The sequence below is a fragment of the Drosophila subobscura genome, chromosome O (assembly GCF_008121235.1).
Source record: "Drosophila subobscura isolate 14011-0131.10 chromosome O, UCBerk_Dsub_1.0, whole genome shotgun sequence".
NCBI lineage: Eukaryota > Metazoa > Arthropoda > Insecta > Diptera > Drosophilidae > Drosophila > Drosophila subobscura.
The window spans coordinates 7,928,123-7,946,317 of record NC_048533.1 but is presented as its reverse complement, the minus strand read 5'-3'; the positions used below and the strand labels follow the sequence as shown (position 1 = coordinate 7,946,317).

General features: G+C 40.2%; 2 protein-coding genes across 2 annotated transcripts in view; one reads left to right on the top strand and one right to left on the bottom strand.

Annotated features, from left to right (window-relative positions):
- The first annotated feature begins 5,552 nt into the window (after positions 1-5,552).
- LOC117897913 (bumetanide-sensitive sodium-(potassium)-chloride cotransporter) overlaps positions 5,553-18,195 on the top strand; it is a 13,555-nt gene continuing 912 nt past the window's right edge. Inside the window, exons 1-6 of the mRNA XM_034806994.1 lie at positions 5,553-6,196; positions 10,186-10,279; positions 15,607-15,991; positions 16,073-16,306; positions 16,373-17,666; positions 17,727-18,163. Coding sequence (XP_034662885.1) covers positions 5,955-6,196; positions 10,186-10,279; positions 15,607-15,991; positions 16,073-16,306; positions 16,373-17,666; positions 17,727-18,163 — 2,686 coding nt within the window. The 5' untranslated portion in view covers positions 5,553-5,954. The remainder of the gene's footprint in view (positions 6,197-10,185; positions 10,280-15,606; positions 15,992-16,072; positions 16,307-16,372; positions 17,667-17,726; positions 18,164-18,195) is intronic.
- LOC117897912 (biotin--protein ligase) overlaps positions 12,610-18,195 on the bottom strand; it is a 22,199-nt gene continuing 16,613 nt past the window's right edge. The window contains exon 13 of the transcript XR_004649119.1: positions 12,610-12,620. The gene's annotated coding sequence lies outside the window, so the exon portion shown is untranslated. The remainder of the gene's footprint in view (positions 12,621-18,195) is intronic.

The following is an 18,195-nucleotide window of genomic DNA, read 5'->3' as shown; positions in this document are numbered from 1 at the left end:
CCACCCAAAAAAAACAAAATAAATACTTAAAATACAAGTTAAAGCAGTGTGATCTAATGGGTTCTTATATCAATCTTGAACAGATTCCATCTTTCCAAATGAATTCCTATCCCATTCCCAACACCTTCGCAAATAAATATTTATGGATTTTGCAAATATCTATTCTTAGGTCTCTTGTAAATGCACAAATCGATTGACTGATTGACATTCTGATTGAATACGCATATTTTCCTAATGATGATTGATGTGCTGATTAATTTGTTTGCCTTTCAGCTTCGAGCCAATTGTTATTCTGATATTTATTTGTTCCAGTTACAGAGGAGAAAACTTAACAAGAGGACGCCAATGTGCGATGCTTGGATGGATTATCTATTACAAATAAAACCCTTATACCATTATTGTACAAATAGAATTCCAGTTAGTAAAGGTTTCTTAGAACTGTTTTTGTTTTGATCAACACCAGCCCCAAACATCTTACCTTATCAGTTCTACCGAATCAAAGTGAATTACGCTGAAAGCCCTCATTAGGGTATGGAACCTTATCGGCGGTCAAGTCAAGCCAGTATAAAAGACAATTAAATAACAAATGATTATCAATAAGTTTTCACGAGGACCGGGAATAAACAACCTTCTTGAGACCGCTATGCGAATGACCCTTTTTCGAGGGCTTTCACCAAAACCTTCCAACCAAGAAATATAACCAGGAGATGCTGCATTTGTAAGAAAGAGTTCTCCATATATACATCACATCATATCACTATCGCAGAGCGTGCCAGACTGTCGTCGAACGGGGAGTAATGATGCACAGCACAATCCTATCGAAAATTATTTAATTTATATAATTATGACAATTAAACATTTGATGGCAAATGATTGTGGTTTGTGTTTACCATCAATTGTCACACTGGCCGATGGATCTCCGCTCAGACCAGACAGATATTCGCACGTACAACCAGACTTTCGGACGCTGAACGAGTGAAAACTGCAATGAAGCGGTTCGAATCGGTCTCTCATTAGGGGTTTACTTTGAATGCTGCTGATGATGACAGCAGCAAAAATGCCCCATCACAGGCGCATCTGGAACTTCATTCTGGGAACTGGACACACAGCAGCTCCTTCAGGAGACCAGGAGACCGGGTTAGCGACCTAAGATGAACCCTGGATGCTGGTTAAATAATTGTATTTTCGGTAGAGTTGTGCCAAAACGTTTTGAACTTGTCGGTGGGTCATGATCAAAATGCTGTCGGAAATAAAAAGGGAATACCATGGTTTTTGATTCGACTAGAAGATGCTACGCCTTCAACCATTAGAAGCCGTGTTAACCTGTTAGATGTAGAGAACCACATTGCAAGATCTTCTGGATTGCTTTAAAGACTTTGCACATTTTGTATAACCCTTTTAAAGTCATATACCCGCGTTGCTCTTTGATTAATGGGTATTCAAAATAACAGGTATGAAAAAAACAGACTCATGTTCCGGTAGATAATGACCTTATGACGTTTTATTGACACATGTGGGTGTTATTCATTTGTAATCATTTTGTGGTCAAGTGATTACGCATCATTTGTTTGGGCATCAACGGGAGCTGCGATGTCAAATTGTTAATGCTCTAGAAATTCTATGATGTGGTGTCCCTGTCCCAATAGTATTTAGTATATCCCCTCAGCAACTGAGATTCTCCTTCCTCTGTGCTTTACATACGCACAGCTTTTGATGATAATTAGAACATTATCACTTTTATTTGTATCCAGTATTCAATATTTGAGCAATATTTTTACGCAGAATCACAGCAAGTGTCATCCCGTATTTATCCAATCAATTATCACTTAACCAGCTACAGAAACGCTATCCAAACACATACCAGTCAAATATTGTAAGACGATCGAAAACAATTGACGTCAAGGACGGTTAGGGTACGTGGAAACGGAAACCCGATCGTATCTAGATTGTTTTCGATCTGTGCGGAATGGAACCTCGGATTGCTCCAAATGAAAACTCTTTTAAAGTGGTATAAAGCAGTTAATTCAATTAAGAGACGAGTGTCAAATAATGTCACCGGCACACGATATGATAGCACTCTCTGTAAGGCCACGGTCGATCCATCAAATGCCGAAAAAAACTCGAACCAATGCCATGGATGAGGTGTTATCATCTGGCTCATGTAATCGGTTATGGGTGCCTGCCTATTCCGCTGACAGCAATTAGCAATAAACGATTGTTATACAACACAGACAACTTTGTCAAGTCTTAAATATATAATTTCAGCTGTAAAACAATAAATTTGTCTGTGGTGCGACATGTTGATTCGATCAATTAGATGGAATTCGTCTCTAGTCTAAATATCTGCGGCCTGGAGATGTGTTAATGAGTGCAACCGTCCCCTGCTGAGGGTTAACCAAATCCGGCTGTAACTGGTTAACGTTGGTTAGGGCCCATTGTCAATATCAGGTTGACTTCCTATGAAGAAAATATCTATAATGTGATAGATAGATAAATCGGAATATTACTAAATTCCGCAGATTTCAAATGTTTTTAATGCAAATCTAACCACATTTTTGCCATATTTGAAGTCGAAAAATATCCGATAAATATTTTTAAGGACTACAGATAGGATCTATAAGGATAGATCCCCTCTGGCTTACCAGAAATCACTTAGAGAATTTCTTATCCATACGCAAGCATAGAAAAGTGCAGGAACATTTTTAATATTATTAAAATTTGATTGATTTACCTGATTATAATCAATAATCAATAATTATTGCATTGTTTTGCAATCCCTTCGTATTATATGAGATAATTAAGACTCATACAAGATCAGCTGCCAATTAAAGTTTTATTTCCACAGCCATAAACAAATTAAGTGAAAATTGCAAACCAAACAAAGAGTAAATCTAAATATAGAAAGACGTCCTATAGGAGAAATGAAAGATTACAAAAGAAATAGAGAGATAGTAGAAAGAAACAATTGGAGGATATGACTGCATAAATAAACTATGACTACACATAAAACAATCCATATATTGTTCCATGGTGCTTTATTTATAAATACTACATTTTCCAAACATTTGGCAATTTGTACGGCGCTTCAAATTCTAGATTTGAATTGAGGAAATTCAATTTGTATCATTGAAACGATAAACAGACTGTCTTAAAATTTGAGGAACACGAAGAACCCATCAATAAAGTTTTTAGAAATGAGCCGAAACGAAAATGGAAGAAGTGTGAAAATTATATCGTAAGAGTATAATAAAAATCTGTTCCGCCAATCGGTGATTTTTGTGTATTAATGGTTTATAAAATAATAAAAATATTTGCGATAATTAACAAATCGTAATTCTCTCAAATAATATTAGTAAAAATAAAATCGTTTATCAAAATGCAATCAAGTGATTAACTTTTCATACGTTTTTCCCTTCTCAGTAATTCTCGAGATCTACGGATAGTCTTATACAACTGAAGTTGGTTACCAAATGGTTTGCATCTATCCATGCATGGGCCCTATTAAATATATCAGCAGCCATAAAATCATTTGGCGTTCGTGCCGATCTATGGATTCTGATAAAGGTGGTGATTTCGGGTAGAACTGTGGGGAATTTCTGTTTGAATAGATTTAAAATGTTCGAATTTTGCATGCGCTACAAACAGTAGATTAGATTTCCCTTCACGAATACCTAAGTGATTCGTTATTGGACATATAGTTGGTTTATAAAGATAAGATGCTCTGATTTTAACACCTCTTTATGTTCGTTATAAGGCGGTTCCCTTTTATCAAACTAATAAAGCAGATTAGGCCTTACTCAATGAATATAAAGAGTAACTTTAAGGATTAATAAAGAACTAAAATTGAATTGATCTTTATTTACATGATTTTGTACATATTTAAAATGAATTATGCAGTTTATAACTCATAAGCCAAATCTTATATCTGAAGGAGGGTAATTCTGTACATTTTACAAAAGAGCATTAAAAGTTCTTCAACATTTTTTTTTTGCCAAAATTCAAGCTAGTGCGGATATCTGCAGATATGCAAACAAATAAGCAAACTAAACCAATAAAAGTAAGATGCACAACAAAACTGAATCATGGGAGAACGAACAATTAAAAAGAGATCCAAACACTTCGGAAAATAATCGTTGAACCGATAAGAACAATGAATCTTAAGAGAAGAAACTCTTAGCGAGGTATCCCAATAAATAGGCAAATAGAACCGATAAGAACTGTTGGATCTTGTTGATTCGTAGAATCAGTAGACAATTGAAAGAGAAACGCACTCTGGAGAGAGCACTTTAGCAGCTGGTTATGGGAATGAACTAGAGCGTACAGACTCAATCATTTGGTTTAATAAAGAATAACTCTTTTCGCTCTTTATGGGAAACTACGGCAAACTCTGTGACGCAGAGCCAAAAGCAGACCCAACCAGCAACCAGCCAGCAACCAGGCAGCATTTAACCAGCCAATCAAACCAGATATAACCGAATTTAATTCGATTAAGGGGGTTTATTCGTGTGCTCTTGCCCCGATCGCTGTTATTGTCTGCCCCGCCGACAATGACTGCGGCTCGACTCGACTCGCCGACTCGAGTTGGCTGATAGTAAAGATGTTATAAGGCTTTTGAGTATGTCTAAGTTTTAGTGTGAATACGGCTGTGAATGCGTATGGAGAATGGGGGAGAGCCGGCGGATTATTATGAATTGGGTAAACAAATGAAACAAGTTAATAACCGCAATCGCAAGCGAATGCGAATCAGCCGAAAACAAACGAAACCATCAAGAGCGTGCCAAGGTGCTAAATACCTTCCGTAACTTCTTCTGCAAAAGACACACAGCACAGCCTTTGGTGTCCATTGGGTGAAATTATTACCATAAAATGTATACCACTCCACTTGGTGATCAAATTCTCGGCCCAAAATGAGTATTAGGATTAACATTAGGTTTATTTGGCACAATAAAACTGTGACCTATATATTTTCGTATTCCATGAATTTTATAATGATTCTATGATTCATTAAGTAACATTAATGAAGATATATAAATATTAAAATTAACATTTTAATTGGAAGCATATACAATAATATACAATACCTAAAGAATTGTTTTATATGTCTCCAATATCCATACATATTTTCCTGTTGAAAACCGAGTCAAAGCGGATGACACAATACTTCCTTCGGCATTTTTCATAAGCTGACATTTACAAATAAATAAATAAATTCAAACTTGCAAGTTTGTTAGTTGAGAGATTGCTGCAAAAAGCGGTTAGGGTATCTCATAGTCTGTAGGACCACACAACACAACTGTGCCTGCTCCCCTAACAGGGGGTTCGGAATTGGCAAAGAGAGCGTGGCGCCCCCGTCTGGTACGCGGCGACCACAAACACTTGTTGAAAACTCACCACACTCACGCACACCACACAGAAGCGTCTCCGTGCGTTCTTATACACATTATGTGGTATAGCATTCGATTGGTATTAAATCCAAAAGCGAGATACAGCGGAAGCGGCCGAGCAGAGCAGCTGACGGCTGGCTCCAGCGCAAAAAAAGCCATAATAATCAGGCGGTTAACACTTGACAGCGCTCAAATGCCGTGCGACAGTCGCCGCGTCAAGTTGTAATTGCCGCAACACGGATAACAGTAGTGTAGTAGTATATCTTGCTCTTCACACGAACTGAATAAAATAAGCCCACCCGAACAGCGAGCCCCAACACCGAGTGCCAAAACAATATTTCGAAATATTCGGTTAAACGTAGCTGGAACTTTGCCTAGTGCACAACGCAACGAACATCCTGGCCGCGTTCCGTGTGTGTGATATCATATTATCCCAGGCCCCAAAAGGGGGTGAAATGCAAATGTGTCTTGTTTGTAATAAATAATTATAAAAGTTGAAGGAAAGGAGTCAGACCCCCCGGAATCCATCACAAACCGAATTTGAAACAACCTAAACGGACCATCAGCATTATGGCCGATCGTTTTCAGATCTCAAAGGTAAACGGCACTGCCAATGCCGGCTATGATGGAGAGACTGCACCAGCTCCTGGCGATCAAACGGACGCTGGTCTTCAAGATAATCATCTACAGGCCAAGGTCGCAGGAGAGAACGGGGACAACCGTCGCAGTTCCCGGCTATCCTTCAGAGGATTTGGGCACTTCTTGAGGAAGTCCGACGCGGAGAGAAAGTTCAGTCTGGCACAGCTTACAAAGTGAGTTTCAGATTAAGCAAATTTCTCCATGCATTTCCGATTCGTTCTAAAAACAAGAAAAATTATCACACCCTGCAGCCTACAGAGCGTGTCGAAACCCCTTTGCTGAAACAGTAAATCAAATGCTGGCTACTTATAATAGACAGCGACTTTTTGATAATTGCTTCTTAGATAAGCTTCGGCTGTGATTCAGCAACATCCTCTGTTGCGGGTCTAAAGGCGCTTGAGATATATCATTTCCATTCATTAGTGCTCACGTGGAGCGCACCTGAGTCTAAAACAATTTAGAAATAATGCAACAATTAATTAAAGTTTTCCCAAAGCAAATTTATCATTAATTTTTCATTCCGTAATGAGCTGCAATTCACTTGACGAAACATGTCGTCTCCCCTTTTTCCCCGTTTCTGTTTGCATTTAATCCATTGATCTAGAGTATACTTTTTCGTTAAGTAAAATAAATAATGGGCTGAGTTCATGGGTTCAGAAAAAACGAGAAGGGACGTGTGAGACGCTTCTTACGCGTCACAACTTTTATACCCGGCACTCAGTACTACATCTGCACTTTAGCGGTTATTTGTCCAATTTTACATTTTTTCTTCATCTGTCATCTACATCAACAACACTGCTCACGCCAACACGCTCCTTTAGCTCGCCACCCTCCCCTATAGACACACACTGCAGAGTCGCGGCAGAGTCAGCGGCAGAGGAAGCGGCAGAGGCAGCGGCAGAGGCAGAGGCAGTGACGTGTCAGGGGCCAGGCCATAAACAGCGCGAAGCAGATTGTGAATGCTGCGGGACGGGGTGGGTTTGGCTACTGCAAATTAATTTCTTCATTGTGGCTATAATAATGATCCAATCGTATCCCAATTTGGTGATCTGATAGATATGGTCATTCCCTACGGAATGGCGTTTTTAGTTTTCTGTTATCTTCAAAATTGTAGATTTGGGAGGTTTTCGCCCTTTTGCGGAGGCGGAAGGGGGCGTGGCTCATTTTTGAAATACACTTGTAACAGTGTGAGCATACAGAAGTCTGGATGCAAAATTTTGTGGCTCTAGCTCTTATAGTCTCTGAGTACTAGGCGCTCATCAGGACGGACAGACGGACAGACGGACAGACGGACAGACAGACAGACAGACAGAGACTCGGCTATTGATGCTGATCAAGAATATATATACTTTATGGGGTCGGAAACGTTTCCTTCTGTGCGTTACATACAACCGTTATGTGCACAAATACAATATACCCTATTTACTCTTCGAGTACCGGGTATAAAAAGAGAGCGCTCTCAAAAGGTTTAAATGGATTGTAAATAAACCCAAGTAAAGGGACATATAAAAACATGAATGTTTAAATTTTGTATTACTGAAAATGAAGGTTACTTTCAGCCAATTTATTGTAATCACGTTTAGCATATAAAACACAACAAAAATTACAGCAGATTGAAAAGTTTTTATCAGAGTGCAAAATCGGCAACAATTGGAGTGATGTGGCACACACGTGATTGTCAATTGGTACAGTGGTCTGTCGATATATAGGACTGTGGAACATGGTAAACTAACATAAAATATTTGTTGAAACTCGAATGAATTTTGTTTGCTTTTTATCCACATTACAATTATATAATATGTAATTATTGAGCATATTTTTTGTGCCATTTAATGGAAATATTCAATATGAATATTCATTGGCTTCAAATTGTTCTCAGTTTTTATAGAGCTGTGAATTAAAAATGGCATAAATTAAATCATTAAGTAATTTACAATGAAATATTTATGTAAATAATTGGAGATTACAATGAGTACAGTGTTCCGCACTTATTTTAGTTTTTGGAGCTATCTACCATAGCAAATGGAGCAGCCGCTGCTAATTTAGATGTTCATTTCGTTTAGTACTTTATAGGTACTCTCAAAATAACTTACAATTCTCTCATGATATAGTAGCAGAGATCCAAATAGATTCCATTCCACACCTTTCCCCAATCAAATATTCATAAAACGTTATAAACCATTGCCAAATTACATTGGTTCCGTTTCCATTTTCCTTGAACATTTTCGCATGCTCTGATTATAAAATAGGGTTTGGCCACACGACAGTTCACAAATGCGACCATCGCACGACCCTGACCCATGTGCCAAATGTTGAGCACATTTCCCAATTAATTATTACAATTGCTTTCCTTTTGATTTGCACACTTTGTAAGCACATTCGCGCATTCAGACTCGATTCCATTAAATGCTGCCACAGAGCTGTCCGAAAAGAATTCCATTTTGCTGGAATGAAATGTAGACAGAAGATGATTTGTTTTCGCCCAAAAACATTTCGCGTGGCAAGCAACTTACATCACAATCGCACCGAAAATTTAATAAAAACTCAAATAGGAAGAAAAACAACAAGTTTTCAAAGCCAGCCATTTCGGGCACAAGGATTTATAATCGGAAAAGTCCATCAAACCGCACTTCACACAAGTAGGAGCTCTCCCTCTCTCTCTCTCTCTCTCTCTCTCTCTCTCAGAGTTTAAAGTTTTATTATTTGGAGTGTGTCAACAAATAAATTTGTAGTTTATCAAGTGGTTTAATCGATCGTTAATGAATTCAATTGATCGAAATCTCTCCCTCCCAACCAGCTTATACTCAATGAAACCGGCAACCGGCAAACAATCAATGCGTATCCACTTCGTATTTATGTATGGATGTACATATGTATGTATGTACATATGTATGTACTAATAAATGCATAGTACATACGAGTATGTTCTTATTTACTATATTATGCCTTCTCATACTAGTACTTGTATTTGTAGATGTTCAATTGAAAAATTTTTTCTTATGCGCAGTCGTCGCTATCACTGCCGTCTGCCGAATATATTGAAAATGTAAAATGGAATTATAAAGAAAATCCAGCAGGTTCCTGGTTCCCCCTTTATTTCTGTAGATTTATATAGAACGCCCTCGAGAGCTCCTTCATTCGCTTTGGCTGTCTATTATTAATAAACATGCATAACTGATTGTCTAAAGGGGTGGCGATCAAGGGGGATAATTATACAAGAAACATATGTATGTACATATGTAGATATCAAGCAGGGGTAAGGCCTTTTGGTACATTCATTTATGATCCAGTAATAAGAATTGCATTCACTACTAGATATATTTATTATAAATTTTGTTTGAAGTACTTGCAACGGGAATTGAAAATTTGAACAGAGCGAATTGAACAAACTTCATGGCATTAGTTCATTACAACAAGTTTCATTCAGTATATTGATTTTATTGCTCATTTTCTGCAGGGATTTACTGTTAGATTTAATAGATTTCCATGGGAGTTATGGGAATTATGTGATCAAATATAAAATATACTTATGATAAATCAAAGTTTTATTACCCTATAAATCCCTTTTCCACTCGACGCCAATGTCCAATGGTGGCGCCGAATTATTGCTTTCCCATTCCCGTGTTTGGCTTTTTAAGATTTTAAATTATATTTTGGCATTTCTTTGGCTGAAGCTTTTGTTATTCTTATTCTTATTTGTTTCTGTTTCTGTTTTCAATTGCGATCAGTAAATATACATATGTACATCAAGAGATCGCTCTCAATGGAGGAATTTTCTGATAAAACTTTGCCCCGAAAGTGGAATCCCTGCTGACCATCCCATCCCTCACTTGTGCGGGGCTACCTTTGCCTTTGGCCATTTTATTGTCTTATTATTTATGTGTTTCCGAGCACACATTCTCGTATAACTTGGATCTTCGTCTGTATTCTTTTTTAAATTTTCCTTACTCATTTGAAGATTTGCGGCGAGTGCGTGCTGGGTGTTGAGTAGTGGGCTCCGAGGTAGATGATATTTGTGCTCGGCTCGCTGCAGGCAACGGTCATGCTGTCCGAAGCAATGATTATTCTGCTCCCGTATCATCAGTATGGAAATTTTCCAACCTCCTGCCGGCGCCAATTCGCGAAAGTGATTCCTATTAATGGCTTAATTGTTTGATTTCAGGGAGACACTGCCGCGTCTGGACAATTATCGCATTTCTATGCGCAATCTGAAGCGTCCTTCCATCGGAGAACTTCAGGGAGAACTGCAAGACCAGGTAAGTTTTCCCATTGTCATGACATAATTATGCAAAATATCCATAATATACATTTACTTTAATGAGTGTGTGTTAATGGAGTCCTTGGGTTTGAACTATTTAAAATACGATTGAAAAAGTTAAACAGTCAGTGACAAGAATTTAGTCATGCGATATGAAGAACAATTCTACAATAACTGAGAAGTGTGGAATCAAAATAGCAGCGAGTATAAACTACATACATATGTGTGATAGAAAATCCATGTTTGTAAACTCACAAGAAAACCCATTCTCCTAATTTCGAATTGATAATACATAATCATTTAATGTATAAAGCAGAACAGTTTTAAAAAAACACATTTGAAGTATCATTAATCTGATATATTCCCACTTCTCAACACAAAAAATAGATCTATTAGCCTCGTGCCAAATTGGGTCAACAATTATGTATGAAAACCTTGGCCAATATTATATATGGTGTCTATAAGGAATGCTCTTGAACAAAAAGCAAACATAACACCAAATACTTTCTATAAACGTGTTGCATTTTGATATTGAACATGAATTAATAGTGATAGCTTCAAGTGCTATTGTCACTGAAAGATGAGTGTCTTTATCCCTATGGCACTCGTAGATTCCAAGGTGTCTGTTTAGTGTTCTCTATGGTATAATCCTTGCAGAGGGCACTTCACTCAGTGCCTGTACATTTCTGAAAACATTTCAAGTACTCGGCAAATAAACAAAAGCAGAAAGAATTCCGCAAAAAACAGAACCAAAACAAAATTATGGATCCAGCAAAAGATCACAAAAAAAAACAATCTTTTGGGGTAGCTCGAGTCTCGAGGAAGTTTTTAGTTATGTCTGCCTATCATTAATATGCTTGTCTGATCTATTTACTTGAACAATTTTCACATTTCCGACGTGCAAATTGTGAGTTTTCCATGACGTACGCAATTTTGAGGCGCTCGAGTATAATTGATTGTATTTAGCGGCTACAGATTTGAGCGCTTTTATCATGATGACGTTGGGGCTACTTAAGATAAGCAGGCCGCACCTTTGTCAAGGCCACCCCACTCTTCCGAACATCCAAACTCCCCTTCGTATTCCATGTAAAGCTTATCTCTGAGAGGGTGTTGGCAGAGGGGGAAGCAGAGAAACTACAAGTATAAGCTATCCCAGTGCCACAGTTTTTATGATTATCGCCAGGGTAATAAATTTGATGCGTCTATAGCGTATTCTCTCATACCAAAAGTGGGTCCGGCCTGTCTCCTGTGCTACTCATATTTTCTATACGACTATTGTTTAATTAATTCCCTTTTTTCTGGGCTACTGGTGGGCGAGGGGCCACCACGGCGTATGATAAATATCATAAAAATTGCATTACACTGCCGCCCGCTCATTAGGGGAATTCCAATTCCAAGACATCAAATAAACTGACACAAAGAACGCGCCCTGGCGCTTTAAGTGATAAGATAGCTTTGCCCGGAATCCGGCTAAGGCAGCGTGATAATTCACTTCAAATATTTACCCAAAGAATTATGCTGGAATTTAAGCGGGAATACATATACTTACGACTTGACAGATGTTTGATAAGTATTAGAATTCTGCCACTCGACTGCGACTGGTGGCTGTTAGATTGAGGCCGTTCGAACAAGATATTTAGGTTGACAGATCCAGATACGGATACAATGCTAGTTGCTAGTTGAAATTACATACTCTAAATCTATTCCTTTTTCTGTATCTTTCCTAACATATTCTTTATATTTTTCATATTCGCAGCCCTAGATTTAATTGGCTCCAGTGTGATCCGGCAGACAATTTAAATAATTTTTTACTATGGGATTAATTTTCCATTATATTACCGTATTTTACTTTGGGCTAACATGCAACTTTTGGCCAAGAAAAGTTGCATATTTAAGTTAAAGATTACATGTACTCCCTCCCTTAGCCGACGAGCAGCAAATCCTTCAAGAAATGTTCATATTTTACTTGGGGATTACATATAATTTTTTGCTTTAGAAAATTACCATATTGTGCTGTTGCCTTGCAGATTACTTTCTCCTTGGAAATATTTTCATATTTTACTTTCCGATTGCCTGTAGTTTACCCTTGGGTATGTGAAGGCTGCTGCTGGCTGCAGCACTCTGTTCCCTGTCAATTCATAAGTAGATTTCAACGCACTCAGCCATAACTCATGGCACGTTATGGCCAAGACGCTATCGATGACAGCATTGAAGCCAAATTAATTGTCAACAAGATGCAGCCATGCATCAGCCATGGACACTGTTTCTAGGGGGAGGTGCAAATGTGTGTGTATGTACTAGAATGTACATACATACATACATACATACATACATATATACTCGTAGAGTAAACAACAGGGTGAGTGTGAGGATAGTGCAGGACTCGCATGTCGTGTCATTAAAATTGACAGCCACCGTTTTGCAGATGGCGCTGGAGCCTAGAGCTGTTGGCATTGACGTTGGCTGATTCGTTGCTTATCAGAAAAGAGTCCGGAACTCGATGGGACGGACCCACTCCAGGGTACACTGCACAGATGTGTGCGTGTGTTGAACCTGTCAGGGGCTGCTGACAGGACGTCACTCCGATAACTGTTTTGAGTTGAAAAATTGATTATTTCTTTTCACTTTCCATCACTTAAATTGACACAAAAACCACTCGAGATGTATCGAAAAAAAAACCCGAAAAGTGAAACCAATTCCAGTTCTTTGCAGATCGCAGAGCCCTTCAAAGTATTTTTGAAGAGTCATTCCTAAACTCATTGAACACTTTGGAAATTTTAATTTGTCAAAAACTCAATGGAAATATCAGAAAGTATTATCAACATCTTAATGCTAGGCGTACATGTGTACTTTGTTCGTCTGAGCATTGTTTGCCTCATTCTCATACTCTTATATGGCGTATTTGCCATTCCATATTCGCATTACAATTCGGTAATTTACAATCCATTGAGCTGTGGGGCTATTTTTATACGATTCTATTGATTTCCTAATGCACAAATCTTGCTCCAGAATTGCTTTGTTTACTGCGCTGCCATTAAATTATTGGGGCGTACGAGTCTAACAATATGTTTACCCCTCACTTCTGTTGCATTTCCCATTCTTCTCATCGTTATAAATGTGGCAGAGAAATTTAATTAGCGTTGAGTGTTGAAATTGCGTAAAAATAAGTGCAATTCGAGTGAACTTCAAAGGGGATTTAACCTATTTGAAGTTTTGCATAAACCTAACTTTATCCCTAACATAATTGAGATATTTTCCCACCAGAATTTAAGAACTTTAACCTTAAAGCTGCATAATAAATTGAAAAATAGTTCAAAAACAAATAAGAAAAACTAATTCGTTTTCTATTCATGGATATTGTGATTATCGCTTTCACACTCTATTCTTTTCTTCTTTTGTCTCTCTCCTAACTTTATTACCATTTTGAATCATTTTTGTCTATTAACTGGTCTGAAATCGCTGCCACAAGCTGCCCAGCATAATGGTTTATCTCTATCCCTGTCTCTGTATTTTTTTCTCCCAAAATACCAATTTCAATTCCAATTTTGTGTGCGCAAAAAGAATTTTCCACGCTTCGGATACAATAAGAACGATGTCAACGACAGCGGGGAAACAAAAAAAAAACATAACCCCAGAGCCAAATGCGTCTTTAACTAAATGAAAAGGGAATGGTGAAGGCAGGAAGGATGGAAGGCTGGCTGGCAGGAAGCGCCAGAGGGTCATACTAGTGAGACCATAAGTATCCCCCTTTCCTCTTGTCCTCTCTATGTGTTTTGTTTTGTGGTGTCTGTCTGTGTTGGCCTTCGCTGGGGAGCCGCCAAAAATGTGCAAACAATTCACATTAACCACCCATCGAGGGCGACTAACTAACCAACATTGCGTATACGCAGCGTGTGCCACTGGGGGATGGGTCTGTCAATCGATGTCGTCCTGCCCAACCCTGTCGTACTGCCTGTCGCACTGCCCCTTGCCACGTGTGCCATTTCCAATTGGACGCCTTTTTAAAAAACATTCAATTATGTGGGCAAACAATATAATAAATGAGCTCCAGGCTCCAGCTCCGTCTCCAATGATACCAACAAACCACAAATAAATAGCAAAACAATAGCCGAGAAAAACAGGCGGCCCAATGTCTTTTGTAAATTATTAAATTATGACAATCATAAGAAATTGTTCTGTTGTTCAGTTGAGTTGTTTTTTAGTGCTTATTAATTGCCTGCTTGGAAAATTACCTCATGTGATAAGAGAGCAGTTTGTAACTCGATGGAAAACTTTTTTGTAGGAATTTGACAATGAAAATAAATGGGAAGAATTCAATGGAAGATTTTTGGGCTCTAGATTAACATTAAAATTGTTTAAAAACTATCATATATGTGACTTACCTTCGAAGGTAAATTCCTTGATATGTGTTTTTTGTGTGGATTATTTTCTGTTTAAAAAACGTATAATTTATTAGATTTCAATGCTCATCCGCTGTACATTGTACTATCTATATCTTCATTTAAGTCACACCTGTTCCCTCAGAAAAGCCTTTTAACACATCCCCTAAATGACATATAATAAACAGAATAATTTGACTAACAAAAACAGGGTGACTCATACAGTTTACCACTTTAAGCATTAAGTTCCTAAGGGAACTCCCGCCAAACGCTTTTGGGTTTAATTTCCCTTTCAGCAGCATTTCCTCTATAAAGTCAAAGACAGTCATAGAACTGACATTTATTTAAGGATTTAAACATCCCCACTTAGCCCAAATAGCACAGCTTTATGAAATGGTTAATTTGATTGAGTTTTACTTGCATGTTTCGGCTTTCATTTCAACATTTTTATAATGTTCCCTGGTTTTACGAGTAGAGCTGCGATAAAAATCAACTTTAATTGGAATGGAACGCAATTTGATGCTTCTCATAATCTGGTTGTTGCTCCTCCTGCTGCTGCTGCTGTTGCCGTTGCTCCGTTTCAGTTGCTATTGTTCTGGCCTCTGCCTCTGACTTCGGCGTCGACGGGTCGTTAATTGAATACGAGTACTAAATTGCACACATGACGTATGAGTAATGCCTGAATGCCAGGTTCTTTTTGGCGGACAGCTGTTTAATTCGTGCCGAAATTTACAGAGTTATTGCAATGCAATTGTTATATTTGCCAGTTTATTTAACAGATATTCCAATGGAATTGGAACCCCATTTTCATATGGATATGTGAGGTTTTTAATCATTAACAAAAGCACTTAGCATTAACCTTTTGCTTGGTAGCCCAACATATTATTAGAGCAGATTAATGTGTCAACATTTTAATAAATCATTCAACTTGCATTACCAATTCCAGAGCATTACCATACCCGAACCGGAACCGGAACAGGTTGGCGGTCACATCAAGCTCGGCTGGATCGTGGGCGTACTCATACCATGTCTGCTGAACATCTGGGGCGTGATGCTCTTCCTGCGCCTCAGTTGGGTGGTGGCCGAGTCTGGCATCTTGCAGACATTGATTATAATTACGATCTCGGCGGTGGTCTGCGTTATAACGACCCTCTCACTGTCGGCCATTAGCACCAACGGCGAGGTCAAGGGTGGTGGCGTCTACTTCATTATATCCCGCTCCCTCGGACCCGAGTTTGGCGCATCCGTGGGCGTGGTGTTTGCATTCGCCAATGCCGTCTCGGCCTCCATGAACACCATTGGTTTCTGCGAATCGCTGAATGTTCTATTGAGTAAGTAAATATTTAATTGGGGGATGGGGGAAACCATTAATATCTTAATATTAATTTAACCTTTAATCCCTCTTCTCCCAGAGAACAACGGTCTGAAGATCGTCGACAATGGCATCAATGATATACGAATTGTCGGAGCCGTCACCATTCTGGTGCTCATTCTGATCTGCTGCGTGGGCATGGAATGGGAGACAAAGGCCCAAAACTTCCTAATCGTCACGATTGTCTTGGCCATTTTCAATTTTGTGATTGGTGCCGCCATCGGTCCACAGGGCAATGAGGATCTGATATCCAAGGGTTTTGTAGGATTTTCCTGTGAGTTGATAGATCGAGGGACCAGCCTTCCCTTTCTTATAGCTGACCATCCGCTTTCGTTTTCAGGGTCCACCTTCAAGGAGAACTTTGGATCGGAATATCGCTATGCGGAGGGCGTGAATCACAACTTCTTCAGCGTGTTTGCCATCTTCTTTCCCAGCGTGACGGGCATCCAGGCGGGAGCTAATATTTGCGGAGATCTAAAGGAAGCTGGCGCGGCCATACCCAAGGGCACCTTCTGGGCACTGCTCATCTCGATGACGTCTTATGCCCTCTTCGTGCTCTTCGCCGGTGGTGCTGCTGTGCGAGATGCCTCTGGATTTCCCGGTGACCTGGTCAACGGCAGCGTCATTTCCTCGGAGCTACCGTGCATGGCCACTGGCAACTGCACCTGGGGTCTCTTCAACTCATACGAAATGATGCAGACAATGTCCCTGTGGGGTCCCCTGATCTATGCCGGATGCTTTGCGGCCACTCTCAGCACAGCGCTGACCAATCTGCTGTCTGTGCCCCGCTTGGTGCAGGCCCTGGGCATTGATGAGATCTATCCGGGACTGATCTTCTTCTCCAAGCCATACGGCAAGCATGGCGAGCCCTATCGCGGCTATGTGCTGACATTCTTCATCTCCGCTGGCTTCCTGCTGATCGGAGAGCTCAATCTGATTGCGCCGCTCATCTCCACCTTCTACCTGGCCTCCTATGCCCTGATCAACTTCTGCACATTCCATGCGGCCTTCGTCAAGCCCCTGGGCTGGCGGCCCACTTTCAAGTACTACAACGCGTGGATCAGTCTCTTCGGTTTTGCAATGTGTGTGGTCATTATGTTCCTCATCAACTATGTGGCTGCCATCATCACTTTTGGCATCATCTTTGCTCTCTATCTGGTGGTGATGTACCGCAAGCCGGAGGCCAATTGGGGTTCCACCACGCAGGCGCAGCAGTACAAGGCCGCCCTCATGGCCGTGCATCGTCTGCAGAATGTCTCCGATCATGTGAAGAACTATCATCCCCAGGTCCTGGTGTTGTCGGGAGATCCCAAGACTAGGCCGCCCCTAGTGGACTTTGGCTATCTGCTGACCAAGAACAACTCTCTGATGTTTGTGGCCAATATCATTCCGGTGCGAGTGGGCTACAAGAATCGCCAGAATCTGGTGAAGGATGGCCAAAAGTATTTGGATGCGCGCAAGATCAAGGCCTTCTACAATGTCATTGATGGCTTTAGCCTCGAGGATGGCATCAATGCGCTGACCAAGTCCACAGGCTTTGGCAAGATGTCGCCCAATATTGTGCTGGTGGGCTACAAGCCCGATTGGAATCGCTGTCGCAAGGAGGAGGTCGAGAGCTACTTTGCCATTCTATAGTAAGTATATCTATATCTATTTGGTAGAAACTCTCACTAATCCCGTCTGCCTTCTCTTAGCAATGCTTTCTCGCAGCGAATGGGCGTGGCTCTGCTCCGACTGCCCAACGGTTTGGATTTCTCGGAGCTGAGTTCGGAGGTTAATCTGCCGCCGAATGGCATGGGACATATGCACACGGCTAATGCTCAGGGCTTCACCAACGAACTGATGCCCGCGGCCAATGCCGCCTCTGAGCTGCTGCACATTGACTCCAATCTGAATCTGGCCGGCATGGACAGCCCCAACACCTCGTACACGATGCCTCAGCCGCCACCCATGCCCAATATGCAGCGCAGCTCCCGCAGCTACAAGGTGAACAACCAGGACGATGCGGCCGTGACGTATCACACCAAGGGAGGTTCGGACATTCCACAGAACCTGCTGGATGCGATGACCATCTTCACGCGCAAGCAGGCCAAGGGCACCATCGATGTCTTCTGGCTCTACGATGATGGAGGTAAGTTTTAAAGGGGTTCCATCTCTTGGCGT